Raw genomic sequence first — 22,538 nt, 5'->3', positions numbered from 1 at the left:
TGCTGATTCAGTGGTTTTTCATTAGTTTCCCTCTTGTAATCGTTTGTCTGCAGCGATAGTGAACTTTTCTGCAAAGGAGTCACAGCCTGGACTGTGCCTCCTATATCCATGCTCATTATTTTGGCTTCAGCTGTAGCTGACTCAATCTGCGTAGTAATGGTTATTGCTTTTTCTAGTGTAAATTGTGGTTCTAGAAGTAAACGTTCTCTTACACGAAGCATGGTTGTTTTCTCTAATCATCTCATCTGCCATATTCCCAAAGTCACAAGTTACAATCAGACTCCTCAGGGAAGCAATATAGTCTCCCCTGTTTTCTGCTCATGCTGGCGAAATCTGTAACGATTAGCTACTACATTCACTTTTGGCACAAAAAAGTTCTTTAATGCAGTGAGTGCAGTCTCATATTTATCATCTGCAAGGAGAAAAGTGTAAAATATACACTGCTCTTCTGCTCCAAGGTAGTGGATTAGTAGAGCAAGCTTTCTTACTTCAGAAATCTCTGTAGCAGTGATTGCAAGCAGATAAGTCTCAAACATATGGATCCAGGCAGTAAAAGCAATTGGAGGCTCACCTGGGCTTTGCAGAAAGGGTGCAGGTGGGTTCAGAGGCAGAAGATCCATCCTCATTGCCAAAATGTTGTAGCAACCAGGCAAGATACTAACAAACTTCAACAGGACTTTATTTTTAAAGTGGAAACCTCTTTACCAAGCAGCTGCTGCACCCTCAGTAGCTCTCACTCTGCCTCCTCAACTTCCCCCCTGCCTTCCTGTTTCCTGTCCTTTCGGACTCCCAACAGCCAGTGCTCCCAGTTCTAATAATTACAAGCAGCATCTAAACACCACACTTATATTTAATTGTGACACTCTCAATACGCTTCCCAGAGCAAAAGAAGAGCTCCATGTAAGCTCCAAAGCTTGTCTCTTACCAACAGAAGTTGGTCCAGTAAAATATATTACCTCACCCACCTTGTCTCTCTAATATCCTGGGTCTGACACGGCTACAACAACACTGCATATAACAATGAAAATAGCCATAAGATAAAGGGCCAGGTCCTCAGCTGATACAATTTAGCATAGCTACATGAAGTCAGTGGAACTACACTGATTTACATCAACTGAGAATCTGGCATTCGGTGTATTGGGAAGCAAGGCTGTTGATGTTACTCAATGCTTTTCCTACACGTTGGCTCAGATTTCCAAGTTGGTTCTGAAAGCATATTTAGTTCTGCAGCTAATATTTTTGCCACAAATTCGAAAAGTAACTACTTCTAAGAAAACCAAATCAGCACAAGTAGGAAAGTACTAGCATAAAAAACAGCCTTAGACTAGCTTTTTGTGATCACTGTAGGGGAACTCAAATGTTCTGTTAAGAGCACAATATACTAAAAGGATTCGTTTGATAGAACTAGATCTCTCTAGCATTGCAACTGATTCAATAAAGAGTTCAGCAAAATGAGGCTGCAAGCCAAGGAAATTAATCTTTAGGAATCCTTAAATCCCCTCTATTGACTCTCCACATACAGGCTGCAGAATTGGTAACTGTATAACATTCACTCATAGATTAAACAACGTCATTGAAAACAGGTCTTGTTAATGTTTAGAGTGCTGAAATATTTCATTCAATTTTTGTTTTCATCGTAGCAAAAAACTGAGGAACTCTGTAATTCTGACCCTAAATTTCTTGGGATAGCACATGTCAAGAAATCATGGCAAAGATTCCTTCTTCTCGTGTTTCCAGGTGGTTCAGGATTTCTCAAGGTGCAAAAGTAGTGTCACAGAAACCCAGCTGTGACGCTGGCAGATCAGGTACCAGCTCATGCTCAGATCCCCATGTCTCCACCGAACACTGACAAATATGCGGCTGGAATCAGTCTGGCTCAGCTGTGTGTTAGTATTGTTAAAATAGGTATTAGAATTATAATTTCTGCCTTAATTTCAGTCATAAACTCTATATCCCACACTGTAAGATCATGTTTGAGCATTTGCATTGTAAGCCTTTGTAACTGTGTAAATCACCAGACAGGAGAGAGACATTAGTTAGAGTGAAATGCTAGCGTCCAACAGAAGGTGGTATGTCCTGCCCAAAAAGGAAGACCCACTGACACCAGACAGACTAGAGTGGAAGACTGAAAGGGACCAAGGACTTTGTTGTTTACTCTTCCCACCCATGAAGATGAGACTTGCAAGTGAAGACTTTGTTGTTTACTAGAGTGAAACATTCACAAGCACAAAAGACATTGTTGTTTATGCTCTCCCCCACCACCACCATGAAGATGAGACTTGCACGTAAATTCCTCCCATCAGCTGAGTTTGCAACTCAAAGCAGAAGGTGGGAAGGGAATAAAAACCCTTTACAAGGAGGAACTGGATCTGGATGCTGCTTGGATTCTGGAGGGCAAGGATTACTGGACATAAGCAAAAGATCCCCAGTGCTTAGCCTGGGTTAGCCCTAAAGGATGGATAGCATTTGCTTATCATAAAAGGATCTATTACTTTTGAAACTTCAGATAGGAACTTAATTGTGTGTATCTATGTTTACCTACTTTACCCTTGTAAATAACTATCATTTCCATTTCCTATATAATAAATCTTTAAATAGTTTATTATAGGGTTGGCTACAAGCGTTATCTTTGGTTTGAGATCTAAAGTGCAATTGAGCTGGGGTAAGTGATTAGTCTTTTGGAACTGACAGTAACCTGAATATTACTGTGATACTTGGTGTAAAGACCCATCATTCACAAATGCAGGCTTACCAGGTTGGTAAAACAGATTGGAATATCCAAGGGGATTGTCTGTGACTCCATGTTTAGGCTATTATAGTGCCTGAGGAGTTTACACTTGATAATTGGTTGATGAAATCTAAGTATAGAACTCACAGCCAATGTGGGGTTTGTGCCCTGATTCCTAAGGCTGGTACTTACGCTCTTGGCGCACTGCAGGACAGGAGAATAATACCATTTTCATCCATCACTTCATGTTGCAGATTAGCGTGGAGGACTGTAAGACTCATTGCAGTATAGCTGGTTGAATTTTTCATACTACGTTTCTTCCTCAAAAAAAATGGCATGTTTTCAATAAGCAAAACTTTTTCTGAAAAAGTGTCCACATTATAGAAACTTTCCGTTATTCTTTTTATCAAAATTTTCCAATTTCCATTCATATCAAAAATTTTAAGAAAATATTTAACACAATTGTTTCAATACTTGTTAGTTACCAAAAATCCAGTTTTATTTTCAAAAATATTTCAACAATTTTTTTTTAAATTTCATGGAAAAGGAAGTATTGGATGAATCTATGAAAGTGAAGTATGTTTTGAACCCAGAAAATAGAAACAGCTTTGAATTTTTTTGTAAAAGCATTTCCCCATTTTGCTGCCAACTCTAAGAAGGAGCTTTCTCAGCCCCCAGTAGAAGGGATAGAAATGGGAGTTGTACAAATAAAATTATTATGACTAGTTTTACTTTTTTGTAAACATGTGAACAGAAATTTGATGGTTACTGCTGAACTCCCCCGCCAACTCCCATGTAAAACAGTGAATTCATCTGGAGACATTTCATTATTAAAAGCATAAATATTGAATGATACAAACCTAGCAAAGCCAAAATTTCAGAGCATCTCTTATGCTTTAATATTACAGCGCATAAGCCATGTAGTGGCATGCACAGCAACACCCAGACACAGTGAGGTGAGCGTTAGCAGAATTTCCTTACTTTTGTGGGTTTGTCAGCCACTAAATGTGTTTGAGGTTTCTTGCTCTTGTTCTCAAAACTTCCTGTAATTCTTTTAATGCCTCTGGTATCTGGATAATGGAGAGTAAGCTTCACTTTCAGCATTATCCAAGTCCAGAAAAAATACCCATTGTAGAAAATTAACAGGCTATTGTTACCCCATACCAAAGCTTGAGTAGGTAGATTTTCCTTGTGAATCATACAGCTCGTCAAATTTTTTATTCTTTTTTAAAATGAAAAATGGCAATAAATGTTTCGTTTATTTAAAAATTAAACCCTGAAAACCCAACATCTTTTGACACTGAAAACCCCAAGCTGGTTTTTCATTTATTGTTTTCTTTTCAGTAGCAAAACAGAAAAGGGGTGGGGGGAAGAGAGAGAAAAGGGGCGGGAGAGAACCATAATTGAAAAAACAAAAACATCTCAGTTTTTGGATTTTTACTTCAAAAACTTGGATATTTTCTTAATGGAAAAAATTTGAGAAAATGGGAAATTTTTCACAAAACATTTTTTGACCAGTCCTATTGCGAGCACGAGGTTAAAAGAATGAACAGTCTATTCATACAAAGCCCAATCCAAAGCCTGCTGAAGTTGACAAGTCTCCCCCTGACTTCAATGGGCTTTGAACTGGGCCCACAGTGCTTAAGAAAAACAAGCTGTTACGGGGAAAAGATCTGTGACCAGTGCTTAATTTGTAATGAAAGAGATGCCGGGGCTCAAGGAATTTTTCTACTATCATAACTGACACGGCAAGCCCAGAGGTGCCAGGGCTATGAACTACCAAACCTAGAGGTGCCGGAGCTCAGCCCTGACAAGCCCCAGCACAAATTAAGCACTGTCTGTGATCAACAGCTCGGTAGGATTCTGTGGGATTTTCTGGAGGCATGGTTTGGTCCTTTATTGTCAGGCAAGCTCTGTGCAAGGCCTGGAGAGAGGCTCACCATCTTTCCATCTGGACCCCTCCTTTGTTCTAACTCTTCTGCCAGCCATCTGGAAGTTGCTTCTGGGGACTCACCAAGGAAGGTACCACCAGATGATTAGTCATCCGCCCCCTTCCGATTAAAACCTCTGACCAATTCTTGTCTCACAGGTATCAGAAGGTTTGCGGTGTGAAAGAGGGAGTGGGCAAGCCCAGCACTGGAGATGGAGCAGGGGCCAGAGTGCAAGAAGGATATCTCTAGCTCCCTAATGCTATAATACAGAGTTTACTTCTGATCTCATTTATAGCCGTGGAATGCCACTGATGTCAGTGAGTTGCTACAGAATTCCCTGGTACGGCAAGAGACCCTGCTGCCAATAGGTTGTTGTATTAAGAGCAGGAGCACATAAGTGTGGGGAGAGGGGGCTGATGGGTGAGACACTTTGCATGCCAAAGAAAGTGCCATATATACAAATCTATGTGGAAATAGCATTAGACTTCATGTTCCCATACCGAAGAGACATCCACTGTCCAGGTCATTGTCCAAACCAGGACGGGTGAGATGTGTCTGCTTCCCACTCCCAGGCGGGTTATATACAACTTACACGTCTTAATGGAGAGAACAAATAACTCAATTAACCATGTGTCCCTCATCATCCCCTCCCTGCTGCCTTGCTAATGAGAAGCAGTTCATACACAGGCTGTGGGTTCTGTCACACAGCCCGCCCCCACCACTCCTCCTGCTTCAGCAGACTCAGAAGTCCTCTTGTTCCAGGCTGAAACTCACAAGCTCTCAGGTGCCCTCGGGTCCGAGATGGAATGGCCTTGGCTCTTTCTCTACCTCTCTCTACACATCACAGGTAACAGAGGAACACGGCGAAGCCTTTGTATGGTGTTAACTAGAGCTGAACCCGAAGTGCAGGAGACTGGGAGGATGCAAAGTGCTGTAGTAACTTTGACAGGTTTCAGAGTAACAGCCGTGTTAGTCTGTATTCACAAAAAGAAAAGGAGTACTTGTGGCACCTTAGAGACTAACCAATTTATTTGAGCGTAAGCTTTCGTGAGCTACTGCTCACTTCATCGGATGCATACTGTGAAAAGTGTAGAAGATCTTTTTATATACACACAAAACATGTATATACAAAGTGTGTATATAAAAAGATCTTCTACACTTTCCACAGTATGCATCCGATGAAGTGAGCTGTAGCTCACGAAAGCTTACGCTCAAATAAATTGGTTAGTCTCTAAGGTGCCACAAGTACTCCTTTTCTTTTTGTAGTAACTTTGTAACCTCCTCCCCTCCATCGTGTTATATCACAGCTACAGATTGGGATGTTAATAATGCAGATAAAGTACAGTAGGTTATAGATTTAATATAGTTTATGTTACATATGTATATATGGTATTACATATCTACTGTATAATATTCTAGACATCATTTGGGATTATTTTATTTCAGAGCCATTAGGGTTGCTATATTATAGGGTGTTATCGGTTTGGAATATACTATATTCAAGAATCATCCGGTTAAATGCTGTAGTCAACTAAATCAGCATATAGCTTCAGGCGTTGAGATACTGTGGTCATGGAAGGCTACATAAGATTAGATTTACACCAGTGTAACTGTTGGATTGTCCCCCTAGAATCACAGAAACTACTGATGTATGATGTCATGTTTTATTATAGATATAGCATAGGGTGTGTTGATTAAATATTCGCTATATTATAGTCCTAGGCTATTTACAGCTACAGGATAGCAGACATTTTATCAGCATTTAGATCCGAGAGTGTTGGGAGCTATAGAAATGCCAATGATATATACGTAGTAGGATGGTATATTATATATATATATACACCTTTATATTATAGTATTATTTATAGGTACTTTGTGTACTGCATAAAATGCTTTATTGTTGGTTTATCATAAGGATACAGATGTTGAGTACAGCATAAACTTGCAGATTATGTCACCAGTTTTTTTCAGATCAGGCACCACAAACCATTTTATTTATTCTTTCCAGGAACAGAGACAGGGCAGAATTCTCCCCTGACTTTATTCTACAGCCTCTGCGATCCCATTGATTACAGTGAGGTCGCAATGGATGTAAATCAGGACAGCATGTGGGGAGTCAATGAAAGGAATAATTAATACATTATGAGATGACAGAAACAAGTTACGAATGGAATCTGGTCACATGCGCATCTTGAGAAATTCCAAACAATCGGTGTACACATTAGAAACTGCTAAATACTTCTAACGTGGGGGAGGAAAATGGACTGGTTTTTATTATGGACTTTGACTGCAAATGAATATTTATAAAGAGAAGTGCGCCATTATAATCTACTCCAGAGGGGATTTTCAAATGCACTCAGCATTGTTCTAACTCCGCTCTCATTCAAGTCAATGTGAGTTTTACCATTGACTTCAATGGGAGCAGAGATAGGTTAATGCTAAGTGGTTTTGAAAAATCCCATCCTCAATATGAAATGGGCCTTTTCTTTTTATGAATGTTGGGGTGACCACATAACTCAGAAGGACAGAACAACCAGGAGTAGAGAAGTCTATAAGGATCTACATGGTGAAAAAATATTTAATAATGGGCTCTTCAATCTAACAGAGAAAGGTATAATATGATCCAAGGGCTGAAAGTTGAAGCTAGACAAATTCAGACTGGAAATAAGGTGTAGATTTTTAATAGGGCAATTGTTCCAGTGGTTAATGTACCAAGGGTTGTGGTGGATTCTCCATCACTGAAATTTCTGAAATTGAGATTTGAAGTTTTTCTAAAAGCTCTGCTCTAGGAATTATTTTGCAGAAGCTCCATGGGTTGTGTTAAACAGGAGATCAGACTAGATCAGAGGTTCTCAAACTTCACTGCACTGTGTCCCCCTTCTGAGAACAAAAATTACTACATGACCCAGGAGAGGGGACCAAATCTTCAGCCCCGCTGCCCCGGGGGCGGGAGGGGGGCAAAGCCAAAGCCTGAACCACACCGTGCAGGGCAGGGAAGCCGAAACCCCAGGGGTTCAGCCCCAGGCAGGGGGCCTGTAACCTGAGCCCTGCCACCCAGGGTGGAAGCCCTAGGGCTTTGGCTTTGGCCCTTGGCAGTGGGGCTTGGGCTTTGGCTTCGGCCCTGGGCCCCAGCAAGTCTAACGCCAGCCCTGGCACGCCCATTAAAGTAGGGTCACGACCCACTTTGGGGTCCCGACCCACAGTTTGTGAACCGCCGGACTAGATGATCACAATGGTCCTTTATGGCCTTGGAATCTATGAATGAGACGGTTACCCAGCAAGCAGTCTGTGGGACAGATCCTGAAAACCTTTATGCAAGTAGTCCCATAGACTTTGCGGCACAAGGAAGTGTCTGCCAGAATAAGGGTTTGCAAGGTTGGGCTTCAATACATGAAAATATAATAGACTGTTCACCATCATGTTCTATTTACAGCACAGCTTCCCTTCCCTTCAGTTTTATTTCATCAATGTCAGAGATTTTTGAGAGAGAGAGAGAGAGAACGGGAACCATACTACAAAGTCACAGACCACATCTTTATTATAGGCTAAATCTTGCTGGCCTTGCTCAGTGTATTGACATCAATGGGACTATTAACACGAGGAAGGCAAGAAAGATTTCCTATGCTAGTAAATATTGCCCTTACTCAGCAAGCCTTTCTCAGGTGAAATGTCCAGTGACACAATGGAAATTTTTGCTTGAATAAGAACAACCAGCTTTGGCTTTTTGTTTGTCATAAGAATAGTTTTAGTGCTCCTCCGAGATGCATTCATAGATCAAGCAAGCATATCACTAAGCCAATGCTGGCTTAAGACACCCAGACGATAGAGAATCGAAAATTAAAATGTTAACTACCAGCAGTCTTTACTGAGGTCAAATTCCTCAATACAGCATATCAAATACAGAGCTGGTTTAATGTCAATGGACTTGCAGCCACTTATACAAGTTTTAAAACTGGCTGGCTCCCAATATTTGTAAACCATTAGGAAGGTCAAAAGTCCTGTATCAAAGTCAAGACACAGATCCTGCAAGCTGACCCAAGCAGGCAGCCTCCTTCATCTGCATGGAGCCCCACGTTAACGAGGTTCCACTTGGAGACCCACTGAGATCCGTCGGGCGCCATTTAGGTGCACGTGTGTGCATTAGTGTGCAGGATAGGGGCCTAAGTATTATTATTACCCAAAGTGACTGTAAATAAGCCCAGGATTTTAAAGGAACATGAGCACTTTAAAGTAAAGAGGCAAGAAATATGAGACAAGACTACAAAGGGCAGGCCCTTAAAACATGCACAGGAAATAAGTGGCTCTTGGTTGTTCAGTGTTGTTTTTACTCTGTTGCATCATCTCCAGAGTTTGTTGTTTTGTTTGCTGAAAACCTAAGTCCCCTCTATTATTCTCGCCTAAGCCTGTACACACACACATCAGCACACCAAGGCAGAAAATTGTAAAGGAGGTAATATTTTCCAAAGGCTGAGTTCAGTATTGCCAGCCCTAAGCATTCAAAAACCATGAGTCAAGCCCTGAAAATCGCAAAGTTGATATAAAGCTCACTAATGAGATAGTGAAAATGGCTTCCTTTTTATTTTCCTGCTTGTTTTTGAGTCTGTGGAGTGACATTTTCCAGCTTTCCTCAGCAATCATGAAGGCTAAAAACATTACTTTTGTAATGAAAGCTGAGAGTCTCACATAATCTCCTGGCTCCAGGCACTGGAGCTTTAAGAAAAACACTAAATATCGTGAGACTCACAATAAAATCATGAGAGTTGGCAATGGTATGTTAACATTATTATTCAGTATCCTATCCCACTGTGGCTCATGTTTCCAGCTATGAAGATTCACGACATGGAATCATTTGTTTGTCTCAAAAATAAATTCTAAGAACAGTAAGTAAAAAGGCCAGAGTAGGATACTTTTACTCAAGGAGAGTAGCACCTTTCTCCACAAATATTCCTATTGAAGTCACTGGGCAAGCCTGCAAACCAATAATCCCACTAAGCAGCACCTTACTCCTCAAATAGTTCCACTGAGCTCAGTGGGAGTCATTGAGCCGTAAGGTACAACTCCATGTACATGAGAGTATTACTGAATCTGTCTCTAAGAGACGATTCACAGTGTACGATGCTACTCAATGTGAGTGAGGATATCAACATCTGGCCCTTGTTTATTATCTCTTTTTATTTTAATTCTGTGACTATCCGAGCTCCAGGTACTTGCAAAACTCCAAATCCACACAGTCTATCGAATGCAAGAGGTGAGAGAATAAGCAAAATTACTGCCCCTCTCGACCACCAAGTCTCTGGTTGTATTCATCCATGATTAAATAACAGAAGCAGTCTGGAGAAATCATCAACTGGTATAAATTGGCAGAGCTCCACGCATGTCAATAGAGCTACGCTGTTTTGACACCAGCTGAGGATCTGGCCCATTGTAGGATTGTCAGTATGAGTAAATGTATATTAATGCATAAAAACCCATACGGGGGGTTGGATCCTCTGGGGAGCCAAGTGCCTTCAGCTCCCATTGACTTCAGTATATTATCTATTTTTATGTGTGTTGCTTGCTGCATTTATCGCTTGAGTGAGCTGTAATTCTTCTTTTGACATGTTTTGATACCTTATCTGGAGTCATCTTCAGCCTCTTTGCTGCCTTTCCAGGCAGAGAAAATCCAGCGAACAAGTTAGAAAAGAACTGTCAAAAGAAATTGAAACATGTCCAAAGAATGGCAAAGCACCGAAGACAAGGAAAGGCAAAAAAAAATACTTTCCCTTACTAAGATGTGAAAGACCCATTGGTTGGGACTTTTAAAAGTGGGCTGGACAACATACTAGAAATAGAGCTAGCTAGCTATGATCTTTTATAGATACCCATAGAGCTAGGTAGAGAGCACCAGCCACTGTAGTATCTAGGCACTGGTTACAAAATGTTGGGATGACAAGAAGATTAATAGGGAACAATCCACCACTGGCATGAAATAGGAGCTAGATTTCCTAATAGGTCTGTTATAGCCCTAATTTGTGTGACCCCCATAATTCCATGAACAGAGAAACTACGAAGCTCATGAAGAAATCCTTTATTTAATATGTGTAGGGAAAAAATCTTGACCACAAACATGTTATTTACTTCCTTGTAGGTTGCCAGAAAACCCCAGCTTTATTTCAGACTCCACCACGTATTGTAGCTCTGAACAACAGTACGAAGGAAATGGTCTGCGCAATGAAAAGTGAACAGTTTTCCCATTTAGGGATCTACTGGTACCGATGGAGCAAGGAGAGCCAAGAATTCCAGTATATACTATTTTCAAACGTTTTGCACAAACACACTCTCGGTGATGACATCGACAAAGAAAGGTTTAATGTGAGTAAAGGAAGCTTTCGGCAGTCATACACGCTGAAGATCAGCAAGCTTCGGCCTTTGGATGCCGGCACATATTACTGCGCTGTCTCCCAATACTCGGAGCTGCTCTTTGGCAATGGAACGGAGCTTAGCGTGGGTAAGTGCTGTTTCAGACTAGCACGCGCACTCCAAAATCTCACAAGGCTTGGCCGAGATGCTGCTGCAATAGAAAGGTTAGAATAATAAAAATAACCCTGATAGAAAAGGTAACTGGGCACAAATCGGTGCCTAAATCCTGCCCGCCTTTCTCATTGCTTTCATTGAGACTATCCGCATGAGCAAGGCATGAAAGGTTTGGACCCTGGAATGTGCTTGAAGAGATCTTAGAGACTATTAGCCAGAAAACCTGGCAGGAAAAGGTATAGCAATAACCGCTGGCTTGAGTACGAGGCTAGACAAATTCAGACTGGAAGTAAGGCATGAAATTTCAAAAGGGAGGGAAATTAACCACTTGGAACAATTTACCCAGGGTTGTGGTGGATTCTCCATCACTGGCAATTGTTAAATCAAGACTGGATGTTTTTCTAAAAGATCTGCTCAAGTTCACACAGGTATTATTTCAGGGAGGTTCCATGGCCTGTGTTACGCAGGAGGTCAGACTAGATAATCACAGGTCCCTTCTGGCCTTAGAATCTATGACTCTGTGAAATGTAGGGAAATTGCTTCCAGTGTTATAAGGCTGCTAATAAGTTGTAATTTTTCACCACTGTCTGTTTCTCAGTCCTGACCACAGCATGAGCACTGCTGTGCTCTGATAATTGTTGTGTAAAGGAGCCTTTCAAAGGAACGCTACTAGACCTGGAAGATTCACGTTTATTATCCTTCTCTAATTCCAGTGCTGTTTTTGCTCTTAACTTGGATTATTTCCCCACTTGAGTTCACAGCTCATTCTCACGCACTGCTTCTGTTTCTCACCTGGCATTTACTGATATCCTAACACCCCCATTAAATCAATGGGGGCTGATCATCTAGCTCAGAGGGTTGGTGACAGGATACTGAGCCTTTCATACCCAGTTCTCCCCTGGCAAGTCCTGACAGGCTGATAACGGCTGACAGCTCTCACCATCCAGGGACTGGTTAGGACCCTGTGTGAAATGGGTCTCAGTCCAGTTCCTACTCCATCACAACTGGCACACCCTGGCAACGAGGTTGGCAATCTCAGCAGGGACAGCAGCTCAGGACTGATGGGGCCATGGAGACTGAACTACCTTCTGATTCCTAGAGCTGGTCCCGCTAGGTCAGAGCTGAGGCACATTGGTGTACCTGTGTGGGGAAGCTGGCACTGCTGATTCCTGCAATCTGATCCAGCAGGACCCTGGTGCCGGGCTGATGGAATCTGGGGCACTCCTTAGAAGCACAGGATCCACACGCATGGCTCCAACTGCTGGTTTGGCAATGCTGCCCGTGCCTGTTCTGTGCGTAAACAGAGAATTTCAGTCCCAGGGCTGTCGGACCAAAACCTTTTGTGAGCTCTACATTGAAACCAGTGGGACTTTATGTGGGCTTAAGGATCTGAGCTATAGGATCCTATTGTAGGGCCTTAGCGAACCTCTTTGAAATTCTCAGGCATTCAGCAATACTCTCCAATCCACAGCTTCTCCACTATGTAGCAAAGGGTAGAAAAAGCACTGCACTTTGATCACAGTACATGATCATGTGCTTAAAACCCTTCCTCATGGCTTCACTTTGGAGCTATGTATGTCCTAAGGTGATAAAAACCTTCAATCTAAAGTGTATGTTTAACACAGATATAATTATGGTCATTGGCTTTAAAATGTTCACAGTCTCCCACCTTGAAGAATCCCCAGTCCTTTGCTTGTTGCAAATAAATACGCTGGCATTTACTGCCATTGTGTTGGCTAAGTGTGTCCCTTTTCTATCCTTGCTTACTTGAAAGAAAAGCTCTTTGAAGACAGAGGAGAATTATCTGAGCAGCTATACAAAAACAGTGGTTTCGAAAACATGCTGCTGTCATCCAGTCAGAATGAAAACATTGAGATTTAGCTGACCCCAATATATTGAGTTAAAGAAACAGGGGTTCCCCGCTCATATGTAAGCAAAATCACGCTTCACTGGGAGTTTTTTTCTTTTTTCCTTTGGCATCCGTGACAAAATACTCTTTGATTTCATTTTTTAATGTCTATTGTTAAGTAGTTTAACAAAAATAGGAAAGAAGTTACACAGGTAAATCCCAATGATACAGATGTCTCATGGGACATCTGACACTTTTGGCGTGTCCGTGTCATTATAATAAATTGTGGTTTCTATATGAATTTCAGTTCCAGAGGGAAAGAAATGAATTTTGGATAGCCCAGACTTTTGGTTAACTGGTGTTTGAATGATCTGATTTTATCTGTAATTGTATAATAGAGGGGGATTTTGTTTGGCTGATTGGTTGTTTTCTGTCATTAGAGGTTTTTCTGGCCTGACTTCTTAGAGAGCTAAATATGTTAAATTATAACTCATATAGTCAATAAGCGACAGGCCTTATTTAATCACTGTTATAGTCAGCAAAAAAACTACTCCAAGCAAAATTTTCTATATGCTGACAAGGGACCAGAGTCAGAGATGTTTTGATATCCCCTTGGGATGCTGCTGTTGCTATCAGTTTGATGTGATATGCATGCGGATCCTACCATGATGGATATCAGGCCAAAACCTTATGATAGACATGTGGAAAATATTCAGTCTATATTAGACTGAAGACAATGTGAGCTGAAGGTAGATTAGAGAATTTTGCAGGATCAAGCCCCAATATAGAGTTTTGTGCAGAAATATCTTTCTGGTAGCCCCCACACACTTTCTCAACTATCGTGGACAATAATAACCTGTGATACTGTAAAATACAAAATATGGTTTGGAAATATAGCAGAAAATATGTTAACCCAATCTTAGGGACAGATCCTGTAAACGCTTAGCCCACATCTTGTAATACGTCCAGTGGTAAGTACTGTTCCTGGTAGGAAGTGTTACAGCACAGGAGATAGCTACCAGTATGCTTTTTCCACCAGTATAGCATGATATCACTGCCCTTGTTCATTCAATATACTGTAATACTGGGCATTTCTTTAAATGCTATTGGCTAGATCAGGAGTCTCAAACTCAAATGACCACGAGGGCCACATATGGATTAGTACATTGACCCGAGGGCCGCACCACTGACCACCGCCCCCCACCACTGCCCCGGCCCTGCCCCCACTCCACCCTTTCCGTGAGGCCCCTTCCCTGAAAGCCGGGAAGCTCCCATTGGCCGGGAACGGTCGCTTCCCGGAGCAGCGCAGGGGCAGGGCAGGCAGGCAGGGAGCCTGCCCTGCCGCTGGTGTGCGCCGGGCCCGAGCCACTCTAGGTAAATGCTGGGAGCGGGGGGCTGCGGGGAGCTGGCAGGCCGCAGAAAATAACCCTGCAGGCCGCATGTTTGAGGGCTAGATTTTGCTTTCTTTACTAACACTGAGTAGTACCTTACTCATTGAAATCTGGGGTCCTGTATAATTACAAATTCACCTACCAGATATGGGATAATTGCTTGTATTTTGGGCAGAATTTGAGGTCATTGAAATTCTTCGGAAGCTTAATGACTAGTAATTACGGTGTTTAGAAAAATAACTGGCATGAAAGGGCCCAATTCTGCACCCACACAGCAAAACTCCCATTCGGGACCCTTCACACTAGTTATTTTCCTAAATATTTTGAGGCTGTTTAAAAAAACCAACCCCCCCTCCCCTTCCCCCCCCACATACATTCTAAGGCCAGGATCTTCAAAAGCACCTAGTGATTTAGGGTGCCCTACATCAAGACTCACCCCACCTTATCCCCACCCTACCTATCATCTCTCATTCAGTATTGAAAAGTCAGCTCCTGTCGCTGATCAGCCCGCATTGCCCAGTCTCTATCACCCACTTGTTAAATTTTCAAACAAATACTTTCACGTTTTCACCAGTGTTTCCTGGCAGGCTTGGGATTTGCTCCCTGTAAACATCCACAAAACCACTTCATCAGCCTCCTTCAAAACCCTCCTTAAAACTCTGTTTTGTCATGAGGCCTCCAAGAAACTTGACACAGCTTAGACTGCTGGGGTTCTGTGACCAGAGCCTGCCAACCAGGATTGTCTCTGCTGCCTTGTATGCCTCAGTCAACCTGTCTGTATCCATGTGACGATGCTTGTTTTGGACTTACATTATAAGCTCTGTGGGTCAGGAGCCGTCTTTTTGTTCTGTGTTTGTACAACCCCTAACACAACATGATCCTGGTCCGTGACTGGGGCTCCAAGGTACAAATGCTAATAATTATCCATGAGACACATTAAAGGGCCTGGCTGTTCAGAGAGTAAATTCTTAGTATTATTTTGAAAATCAGGATCCTTTAAGGTGTCTCAATCTGGACACCCAAAATCAGAGGTCACTTTTGAAAATCTTGGCCTAAATGTCAAAACTCCTTGTCCCATATTATGACCTAACCACTTGCCAAGCATCAACCTTTTCTACACAAAGTTATTTAGAGATACAAGAGTACAACACGTCCATTCATTTGGGATTTTACAATAATTCCGTTCATTGGGGGGGGGGGGTTCCTTTTAGCCCTAAAGATCGTCAAAGATTTTTCCTCATTACTCTTAACGTGTCGTTTAAATGTCTTCCGTGCTATGTCACATTAATCCTATTTTCATCATTTCAGTCAACTCTTTGCCTTCCACTGAAAAACCTACAGAGAAAACGCTGCCCCCAAAGAAACCTTTGAGGTGCAAACCCTCCGGCATAACTCCTGCTAAAATGAAAGGTAGGGCACTGCCTTTTGCTGGGCAACTTTGCAAAGTGTAGCGTGGGCCAAACTGATCCTGAGTGCAATTCGGTTTAAACCAACGGAGTCACACTAGGAATGAAGCTGCCTCAATATATTCCATTTTCTTAGCTGCCCCGATGTAACTCTGGGGTGACTCCACTGAAGTGGAGGACACTCTCTGGGCCCTGGCATAGAGTCATGAAACACTTCACTGAAACACTTCACTGAAACATGCAAGGTACATAAAAACACAGGGATCTGGTCTCTCCCCTTGATACATGCACATGACTCCCACTGATGCTAATAGCAGTTATGGTCCTGTCTGTATCTGACAGAGCCTCAGTACCTGGCACTGCCCCCGGCACTAGGGACCTGCTTCAAAGGGGGATCCTCCACCCCAGAGGGGATTCTAAGGAAAAGAGAATACAGCTCAGGGCTACCCCTATCCTGGCCTGTCCACTTCTCCGCACACCCCACCCAGTCCCTGCCCAACCCACCACCCCCGGATCCATGGAGAAGTGGAGGGGCCCCGTGGGGGTGGAGGGGAAGGGCAGGACTGTATCCCTGAGGAAGCTGAGCCCCCTTCTGTGTGAAAGGGGACAGATCTGTGTGTAGATCTGAAGACACAATGTCCACTCCCATGCCCCAGGAGCATTTCTGTCAAAGGTATTGTGTGTAGCCGGCACAGTCTGCCAGCTGCTGTTGTTTTCTGTAATACTCACTGTGTGTTTCTTTTGGTTTCTAGGTTCTTCCTGCAGCGGCTTCATCTGGGCCCCATTAGCGACATGTGCTGTTATTTTACTGCTGTCTCTGGTTATTGCCATCCGTCGCTTTCAGCGTAAGTGCTGGGCACAGCAAATGGGACGCACTGCTCCCGGAGCTTTTCACTCTTCTGAGGGGGGTTTCTCCATGTGTGGAATTCACCTCTCCTGCTCAGAAGGGGGCACTCTCTTCTGCCCCAGCACCCTGCAGAGAGCCTCTGGTGGGTCCAAAGATCCATTTGGGAAGGAAGCAGAGGATGGGGAGACAGGTCTCACAGGAAACCCGTCATCCACCCCAAATCCCATAGGGACCCCCCCAAAAATGCCTGCAGCCTAGGGCTGTGTGCACACAAATCCCAGTGTTACAGGTGTTACAGGTCCCCTCTCTCTGCTGATCCCCGGAGGATATGCATCTGTTACAACCCCCAGCTACGGCGCTTCAACTGCTCACGTTTTTAGCTCTGGAGGTCCCCAGTCAATCCCAGGTGCATCAGCCAAGATGGCGGCCCTCACACATTTCTGCTCCTCATCCCAGCATAGAGGAGCATCCGCACCCTTCAGACAGGGCCTCAAGGAGCAGCTGCAGGCTGGGAAACCCTGGCAGGACAGCTCCAGTGGGGGAAAGGGGAGGGGGTCTTGAGGAGGCAGAGATGTCTGGGAGTGGGAGCAGGGAATATCAGGAGTTCAGGAGAGAGCTTTGTGGGGTGGGAGTGCTAGAAGCCAAGGAACTGTTCTCCTGAGCTATTGCCTGTCTCCTTTCAGGCCTGCGCAGGAGACTGCGGCTTCACTTCAGCAAACAGTAAGTGCTCTTGGTTGCGTTCTGCAGCCCTGTATACTGCAAAAAATGCAGCTTTGCTTTTCTCATGCGTGAGCTAGTGCTAACGAAAATGAATGTGGGGGAACAATCCCACGAGGTGCTGAGCACCTCCTGTATGCTGCTGCGTATCCTCAAGTGCCCTCAGCTCCTGGTAAAGTAAGTGGGAATTGAGGACTCTCAGCACCTCGCAGGAAGCACTCAGCACCGTACAGAATCGAGTGTGTCTGTGCAACTCCTTCAACTCTGATAATGAAGGCATCCCATAGGAAAGGGAAGCAGTCTGTCTGTTTTCCCCTCCTGCAGGGTGGGGTAGTTTTCACCCCATTATTGCTAGGTCCAGAAAAGGCGTTTTCTCCCCAAGTGTTGGCTGTTTCATGTGCCAAAAGCTTAAGCATGGGCCTGTTATCACACGAGATGGGCTGAAAGCAAACTCTCAGGCCAGAGCTCCCTTCCCCACATCCTTGCCACAGCTTCGGGCATCTGGACAGAATATTACAGCTAGATCCTCAAATACTCCCAAGCTCGGAGGGGCTCAGATCTGAATCAGAACTTTCAACTCAGGCCCATCTGCAGATAGCACTAAATGGTCCATAGAGACGTAGGACATGTCACATGGCAACAGACCAGTTCCCAAGTTGTGCCACTGGCAAACAAGATCCAGCCTGCACAAACTTCCTTGGGTTCTCTCTGTGCCTTGGCCACATTTTAAATCCTCCCCGAACAGCTGGATATTCTGAGAGCTGTTTTGGATGTGGTTTCTTCCCCTGTATGTGACAGGAAGTGAGGAGTGGCATGCGGGCAAAACTCAGCACGGCTTATCCACCCAAAAATTATGTTAATCTACAGCTGGTCCCCTTCTCAACTAGCAAGGGATTACTGACTGCGAAGGAGGCATGTCTGGCAGCCACTGAATGAAAGTCAAAAAGGAAGAGCTGGCCTGTGTGTTCAAAGATGCCTCCTGCCTGGGAGATCAGTTAAGCTGAGGAATGGTTTCCGAAGGGGGAAAGGAAGCCCCAGAAATCTGGCCATTTAATGCTACCCTTGATAGGCCTGGAATAACAGAGAGTGGGGGGGGGGCCCCTAGAATGATGAACTACAGTGACAGTCTTTCCATGACAGCAGAGCTATGTGAAGATGTTCCCATGGGCCCTTGGTGAACCTTGACAGAGGTTGTTCACAGGGCAGAAAAAAATCCATGAACTTCCTCCTGAGAGTAGGACTCTCATTCTAGCTCCAAGAGCCACATCTAGCCCCACTGAGCTCCAGAGACCTGTACACCTTCTCTGCCCTGCCCTGCTAGCCTGTCCCCTTGCCTGCTTTGCTCAAATGGCCCCCTGCCCCAGTCATCAGGACTGCATTCCAGTGGCTGCCTTCCTTCTTTCAATTCTTCCTGCCCCCCCCAGTCCATAGGAGTCTGGGTGGACAGGGTACGCATGCCATTCCAGTAGGGCAGCGACAGAAGGAACACCATCTCCCACTCCTATGACTACTAGACTTAGCTCAGGAGCTGGTAGTGCCCCAGAACGTGCTCCCCAGACCTTGCTGCTTGGGAGAGTGTCCCCCATACACACACACACACACCCTCCGTTATTGGGTGGGGAGGGCTGAGTGCATTCTGCTCCACGCCCACGCTGTCACTTATGGATTGGGATGCTTGTCCATCCCTTGTTGATGTGGATCAGCAGATACCATTGTTAACTGTTGTTCTGGGTCACAAATTACTTGCTAGCTTAGCACCATCATGTCTGATTTTTCATTCTTCTCAGTTTCCCCTTTGCCAGGCTGTTTTTTGTTCATTATTACTAGGACTCTAGTAATGCATAGTCTGAAAAGGGCAGTATTTTCTATTTTGTTCCTGGACTTTGGCCCAGATCCTCAAAGTATTTAGGCATGTAAATCCCACTAGAGATTGAGACCCAATGAGATTGACCCAATGAGAGTCAGGCACCCAAATACCTGGAGGATCTGGACCTTTGCGCTTTGCAGCATGTACTCTTTGCCAAAAGGATTAACATCTTTGTATCTCCCAATACTTTAGGGTTCTTAAGTAAGACAAATGCCTGGAGGATTCTTCTATGTTGCACATCAGATGGCTACTGTAAATGCCACATGAGATCAACACCTGGAACACATGAATCAGGAGGAATGTTATGGAAAACAATCTGAGACTTGAAATGCAGAGTAGATATTTGTTCTCTGGGATTTACCTGTCATGTACCACAGCTGTGGTAGTATTCTCTCACTTACTACAGCAAACAAATTGTAGGGTCAGGTCCTGCAAAGTACCAACTCCCTCCTGCTGCATGCCTTCAATTCCTTCTAAAGTCATCGGGCTTTGAGGCTGCTCAGCACCTTACAGGAATAACCGCTGGTTTGCTGTATGTATTGTCATGTCAATATTGTGTAAATCGTGTTTTTGTACAATGTACTGAAAAATTCTTCTGAAGAGCGTCATGGCACTCTATACATTCAATTCCACCTAATAAAATAACTTTTGAGCGGATTTTAGATTTTTTTTTTTTTCTCTTAAAGCCAATTGATTAGAATTTTATTGAATGTACAGGTCACTTTCAGAACAGCCTTTTGACAGGATCGGTAATTCACTTATCTAGGAGGTTGAGTGGCTCTCAATATATTTATAGAGCTCGGCAAAATTTTATGGATGAATAGTTTTATTCACTGAAAAATGCAGCTTCAGGTCAACCAAAACTATTCACGAATGTGGATCAAATTTGGCAAACAGTTTCAAGAGGGAAAAAAATGTTTTTTACAGTCCAAAGGTTTCATATTGATATTTTCAAAATGAAATGTTTTGAGTTTCTGTTTGGAACGATTTCATTTAGAACGTTAGGTAGATTTATTTGAAAAAGAAAAAAACAAGAGGGTTTAAAAAAACTGAAATATGAAACAAAATGAAGAAAAATTGCAGGTCAAACAAAAAGTTCAACACAAAATGAAATGTAATTTTTTTCAAGGTTTTCATTTCAGCTGCCGAACTAAAAAAAAAAAATTATTTGCTGAGTTCTATGTACTTCATGACCAAGAGTGTTGTTATAAAAAGTCTTTACCAATCTAGGACTAGGACCATCTTTCACCTGATGTTGCTCAGAGAATAAATTCCTATTGGTATTACTGTAGCACCAAGTGCCCCAAGCTGAGATTGGGGTCCCAGGCTATTTGACACTATAAAAATATAGCAAGAGCTTGTCTAAACACAGTTTTCTACCATTTTAATTAGATAAGGTCCAAACTGGTCTAGTTAAAGTGGTCCAACCCCTTCGTGTGGACGCAGTGATACTGGCAGGAAGGTACTTATACCGGTACAGAGTACTCCTGTAAATGCAGGGTATTGTACTCTTTCTGTCACAAATCACATCCCTAAATGAGAAATTTAAAGTGGAATAAAAACGGTGTAGACCAGGCTTAAGACAGAGTCCCTGCCCTGGAGAGCTTACAGTCTAATAGACAAGACAGACACAGAGGGCAGGTCACACTGCAGGTTAATAGCAGAGCCCAAAATAGACCCCATGTTTCCTGCCTGCTAGTTTAGTGCCCCCCTGTTTACTAAGCTACACTGCCTCCCTCCAGAAATGGTCTCTAGTTTCACATGTGCCCGTGGATTCTACTCTCCAAACCTGTTAGCAATACTCTTCTGGCCTATTAGAACTTAGTGGTTCTCTCCTCCACACACCATCACCACCAACCGCCTCCTCAATGAAGTAAGCACAATAACTTCCATACTTACTTCTTACACATAGTGGGTGGGTTGTTTTTTTCAGGAAGTAATCCCCAGAGCTGTGCCTAGGGTAATTCTTCTCCAATGCAAGCAGTAGCCACTGATGTTTTAACTTGCATTTAGTCAAACAGAAAGTGAGCCAGTAAACCTCATTTCCACATTGTGGGTGGAAAGGAAAGACTCATACTTGTATTGGTGGTAGGGAAAAACCTATGTAAGATATTTCACTTTCTTCTGAGTGTATTGGATAGACCTAGCCATCATCTCACTAGCTCAGGGATTCCCATAGTGCTGATCACCATAGTATGTGAGCACCAGTTCTGTGTTAAATAAATGCCAATTTGCCAAAGAGCATATTTACTGAAGCTGAATATCTCATCACAGTATCGCTAAAAGCCCAATAAATGTTTGACATAATTAACTGGCATTGTATTTATTCTTCTTTTTAAAGCACCACAATAGGTTACTTTACAGCCAAGGCTTAAAAGAAAAGTCCCTGGGACTTTACAATCTAAGGGACTGATCCTGAAAACCACTGATTGCCACCTTTCCTGCTTCCTACCATCAGTTAGCCCATTGGAAATACATGCACTAGTAAACCCTGCATCCACGCTATGTTTGGGATCAGGCCCTAATACTTTGCAATACTTTTTTATTGACTCAGAAGGGTTGCAGCTAGTTGCAGTTGTTATGGAAGATATTGAAATAGGAGCCACTGCTGAGGGATTGCAGCGTCAAAGCTCTGCAATAGGTATCTTTTAGCAGGGTGACGAGCAGTATTTAAATACATTACGACAGGTTTCAGAGTAACAGCCGTGTTAGTCTGTATTCGCAAAAAGAAAAGGAGTACTTGTGGCACCTTAGACTAACCAATTTATTTAACCAATTTGAGCTCACGAAAGCTTATGCTCAAATAAATTGGTTAGTCTCTAAGGTGCCACAAGTACTCCTTTTTTTTAAATACGTTAGTATTTAGTTAACATAAACAGTCCTGCTTTTACATCCAATTTAAGGTGGAGATTTTCTAAAGAGCCCAGTGATTTTGGGTGCCCAACCTGAGACACCTTAAAGGGCCCTGATTATTAGAAAGTGCGGAGAATCCACCCTCTGCAAATTAGGCTCTTTTAAGGCATTGCAAGTCAGACATCCAAAAAATTCCTAGTCACTTTTGAAAAGCTTGGCCTAAATCTTTATTGACACACTTCATCGGAAGCACAGCAGGACAGCCGAGAAAGCCTCTGAGGCACCGGTCTCGCTAACCGACACTGCTAAAGGGTCTGTTAACGGATGGGTCTGTCCCTGGGAAGCGCTGAAGTTGAAGGAAGGCAATGTAATGCAGGTGGTGCGCAGCACGTCACAGGCCCTCAGCACCTGAGGCTGAGCTGGAGGGCGGTTCACA

General features: G+C 43.3%; 1 protein-coding gene and 1 long non-coding RNA gene across 3 annotated transcripts; one reads left to right on the top strand and one right to left on the bottom strand.

The window, feature by feature from the left end:
* Nucleotides 1-5,343: 5,343 nt before the first annotated feature.
* Nucleotides 5,344-21,560, top strand: CD8B (CD8b molecule). The gene is made up of 6 exons (XM_037898304.2): nt 5,344-5,506; nt 10,787-11,146; nt 15,721-15,822; nt 16,571-16,663; nt 17,349-17,385; nt 19,442-21,560. The coding sequence occupies exons 1-6, from the start codon at nt 5,461-5,463 to the stop codon at nt 19,452-19,454; spliced, it is 651 nt and encodes a 216-aa protein (XP_037754232.1). The 5' UTR covers nt 5,344-5,460; the 3' UTR covers nt 19,455-21,560.
* Nucleotides 11,088-19,497, bottom strand: LOC119566153. 2 transcript variants are annotated; one of them, XR_006290256.1, is made up of 4 exons: nt 19,360-19,497; nt 16,548-16,804; nt 12,313-12,462; nt 11,088-11,209 (listed from the first exon to the last, which is right to left on the bottom strand). It is a non-coding gene; the product is annotated as an uncharacterized LOC119566153 (long non-coding RNA). The 2 variants fall into 2 exon arrangements; XR_005225261.2 differs by lacking the exon at nt 19,360-19,497 and having other exon boundaries at nt 16,548-19,168.
* Nucleotides 21,561-22,538: the final 978 nt, after the last annotated feature.

Source organism: Chelonia mydas, chromosome 4 (assembly GCF_015237465.2).
Source record: "Chelonia mydas isolate rCheMyd1 chromosome 4, rCheMyd1.pri.v2, whole genome shotgun sequence".
NCBI classification, from domain to species: Eukaryota; Metazoa; Chordata; order Testudines; family Cheloniidae; genus Chelonia; species Chelonia mydas.
The sequence above is the reverse complement of the archived record's forward strand: the minus strand, read 5'-3'. Positions and strand labels throughout refer to the sequence as shown.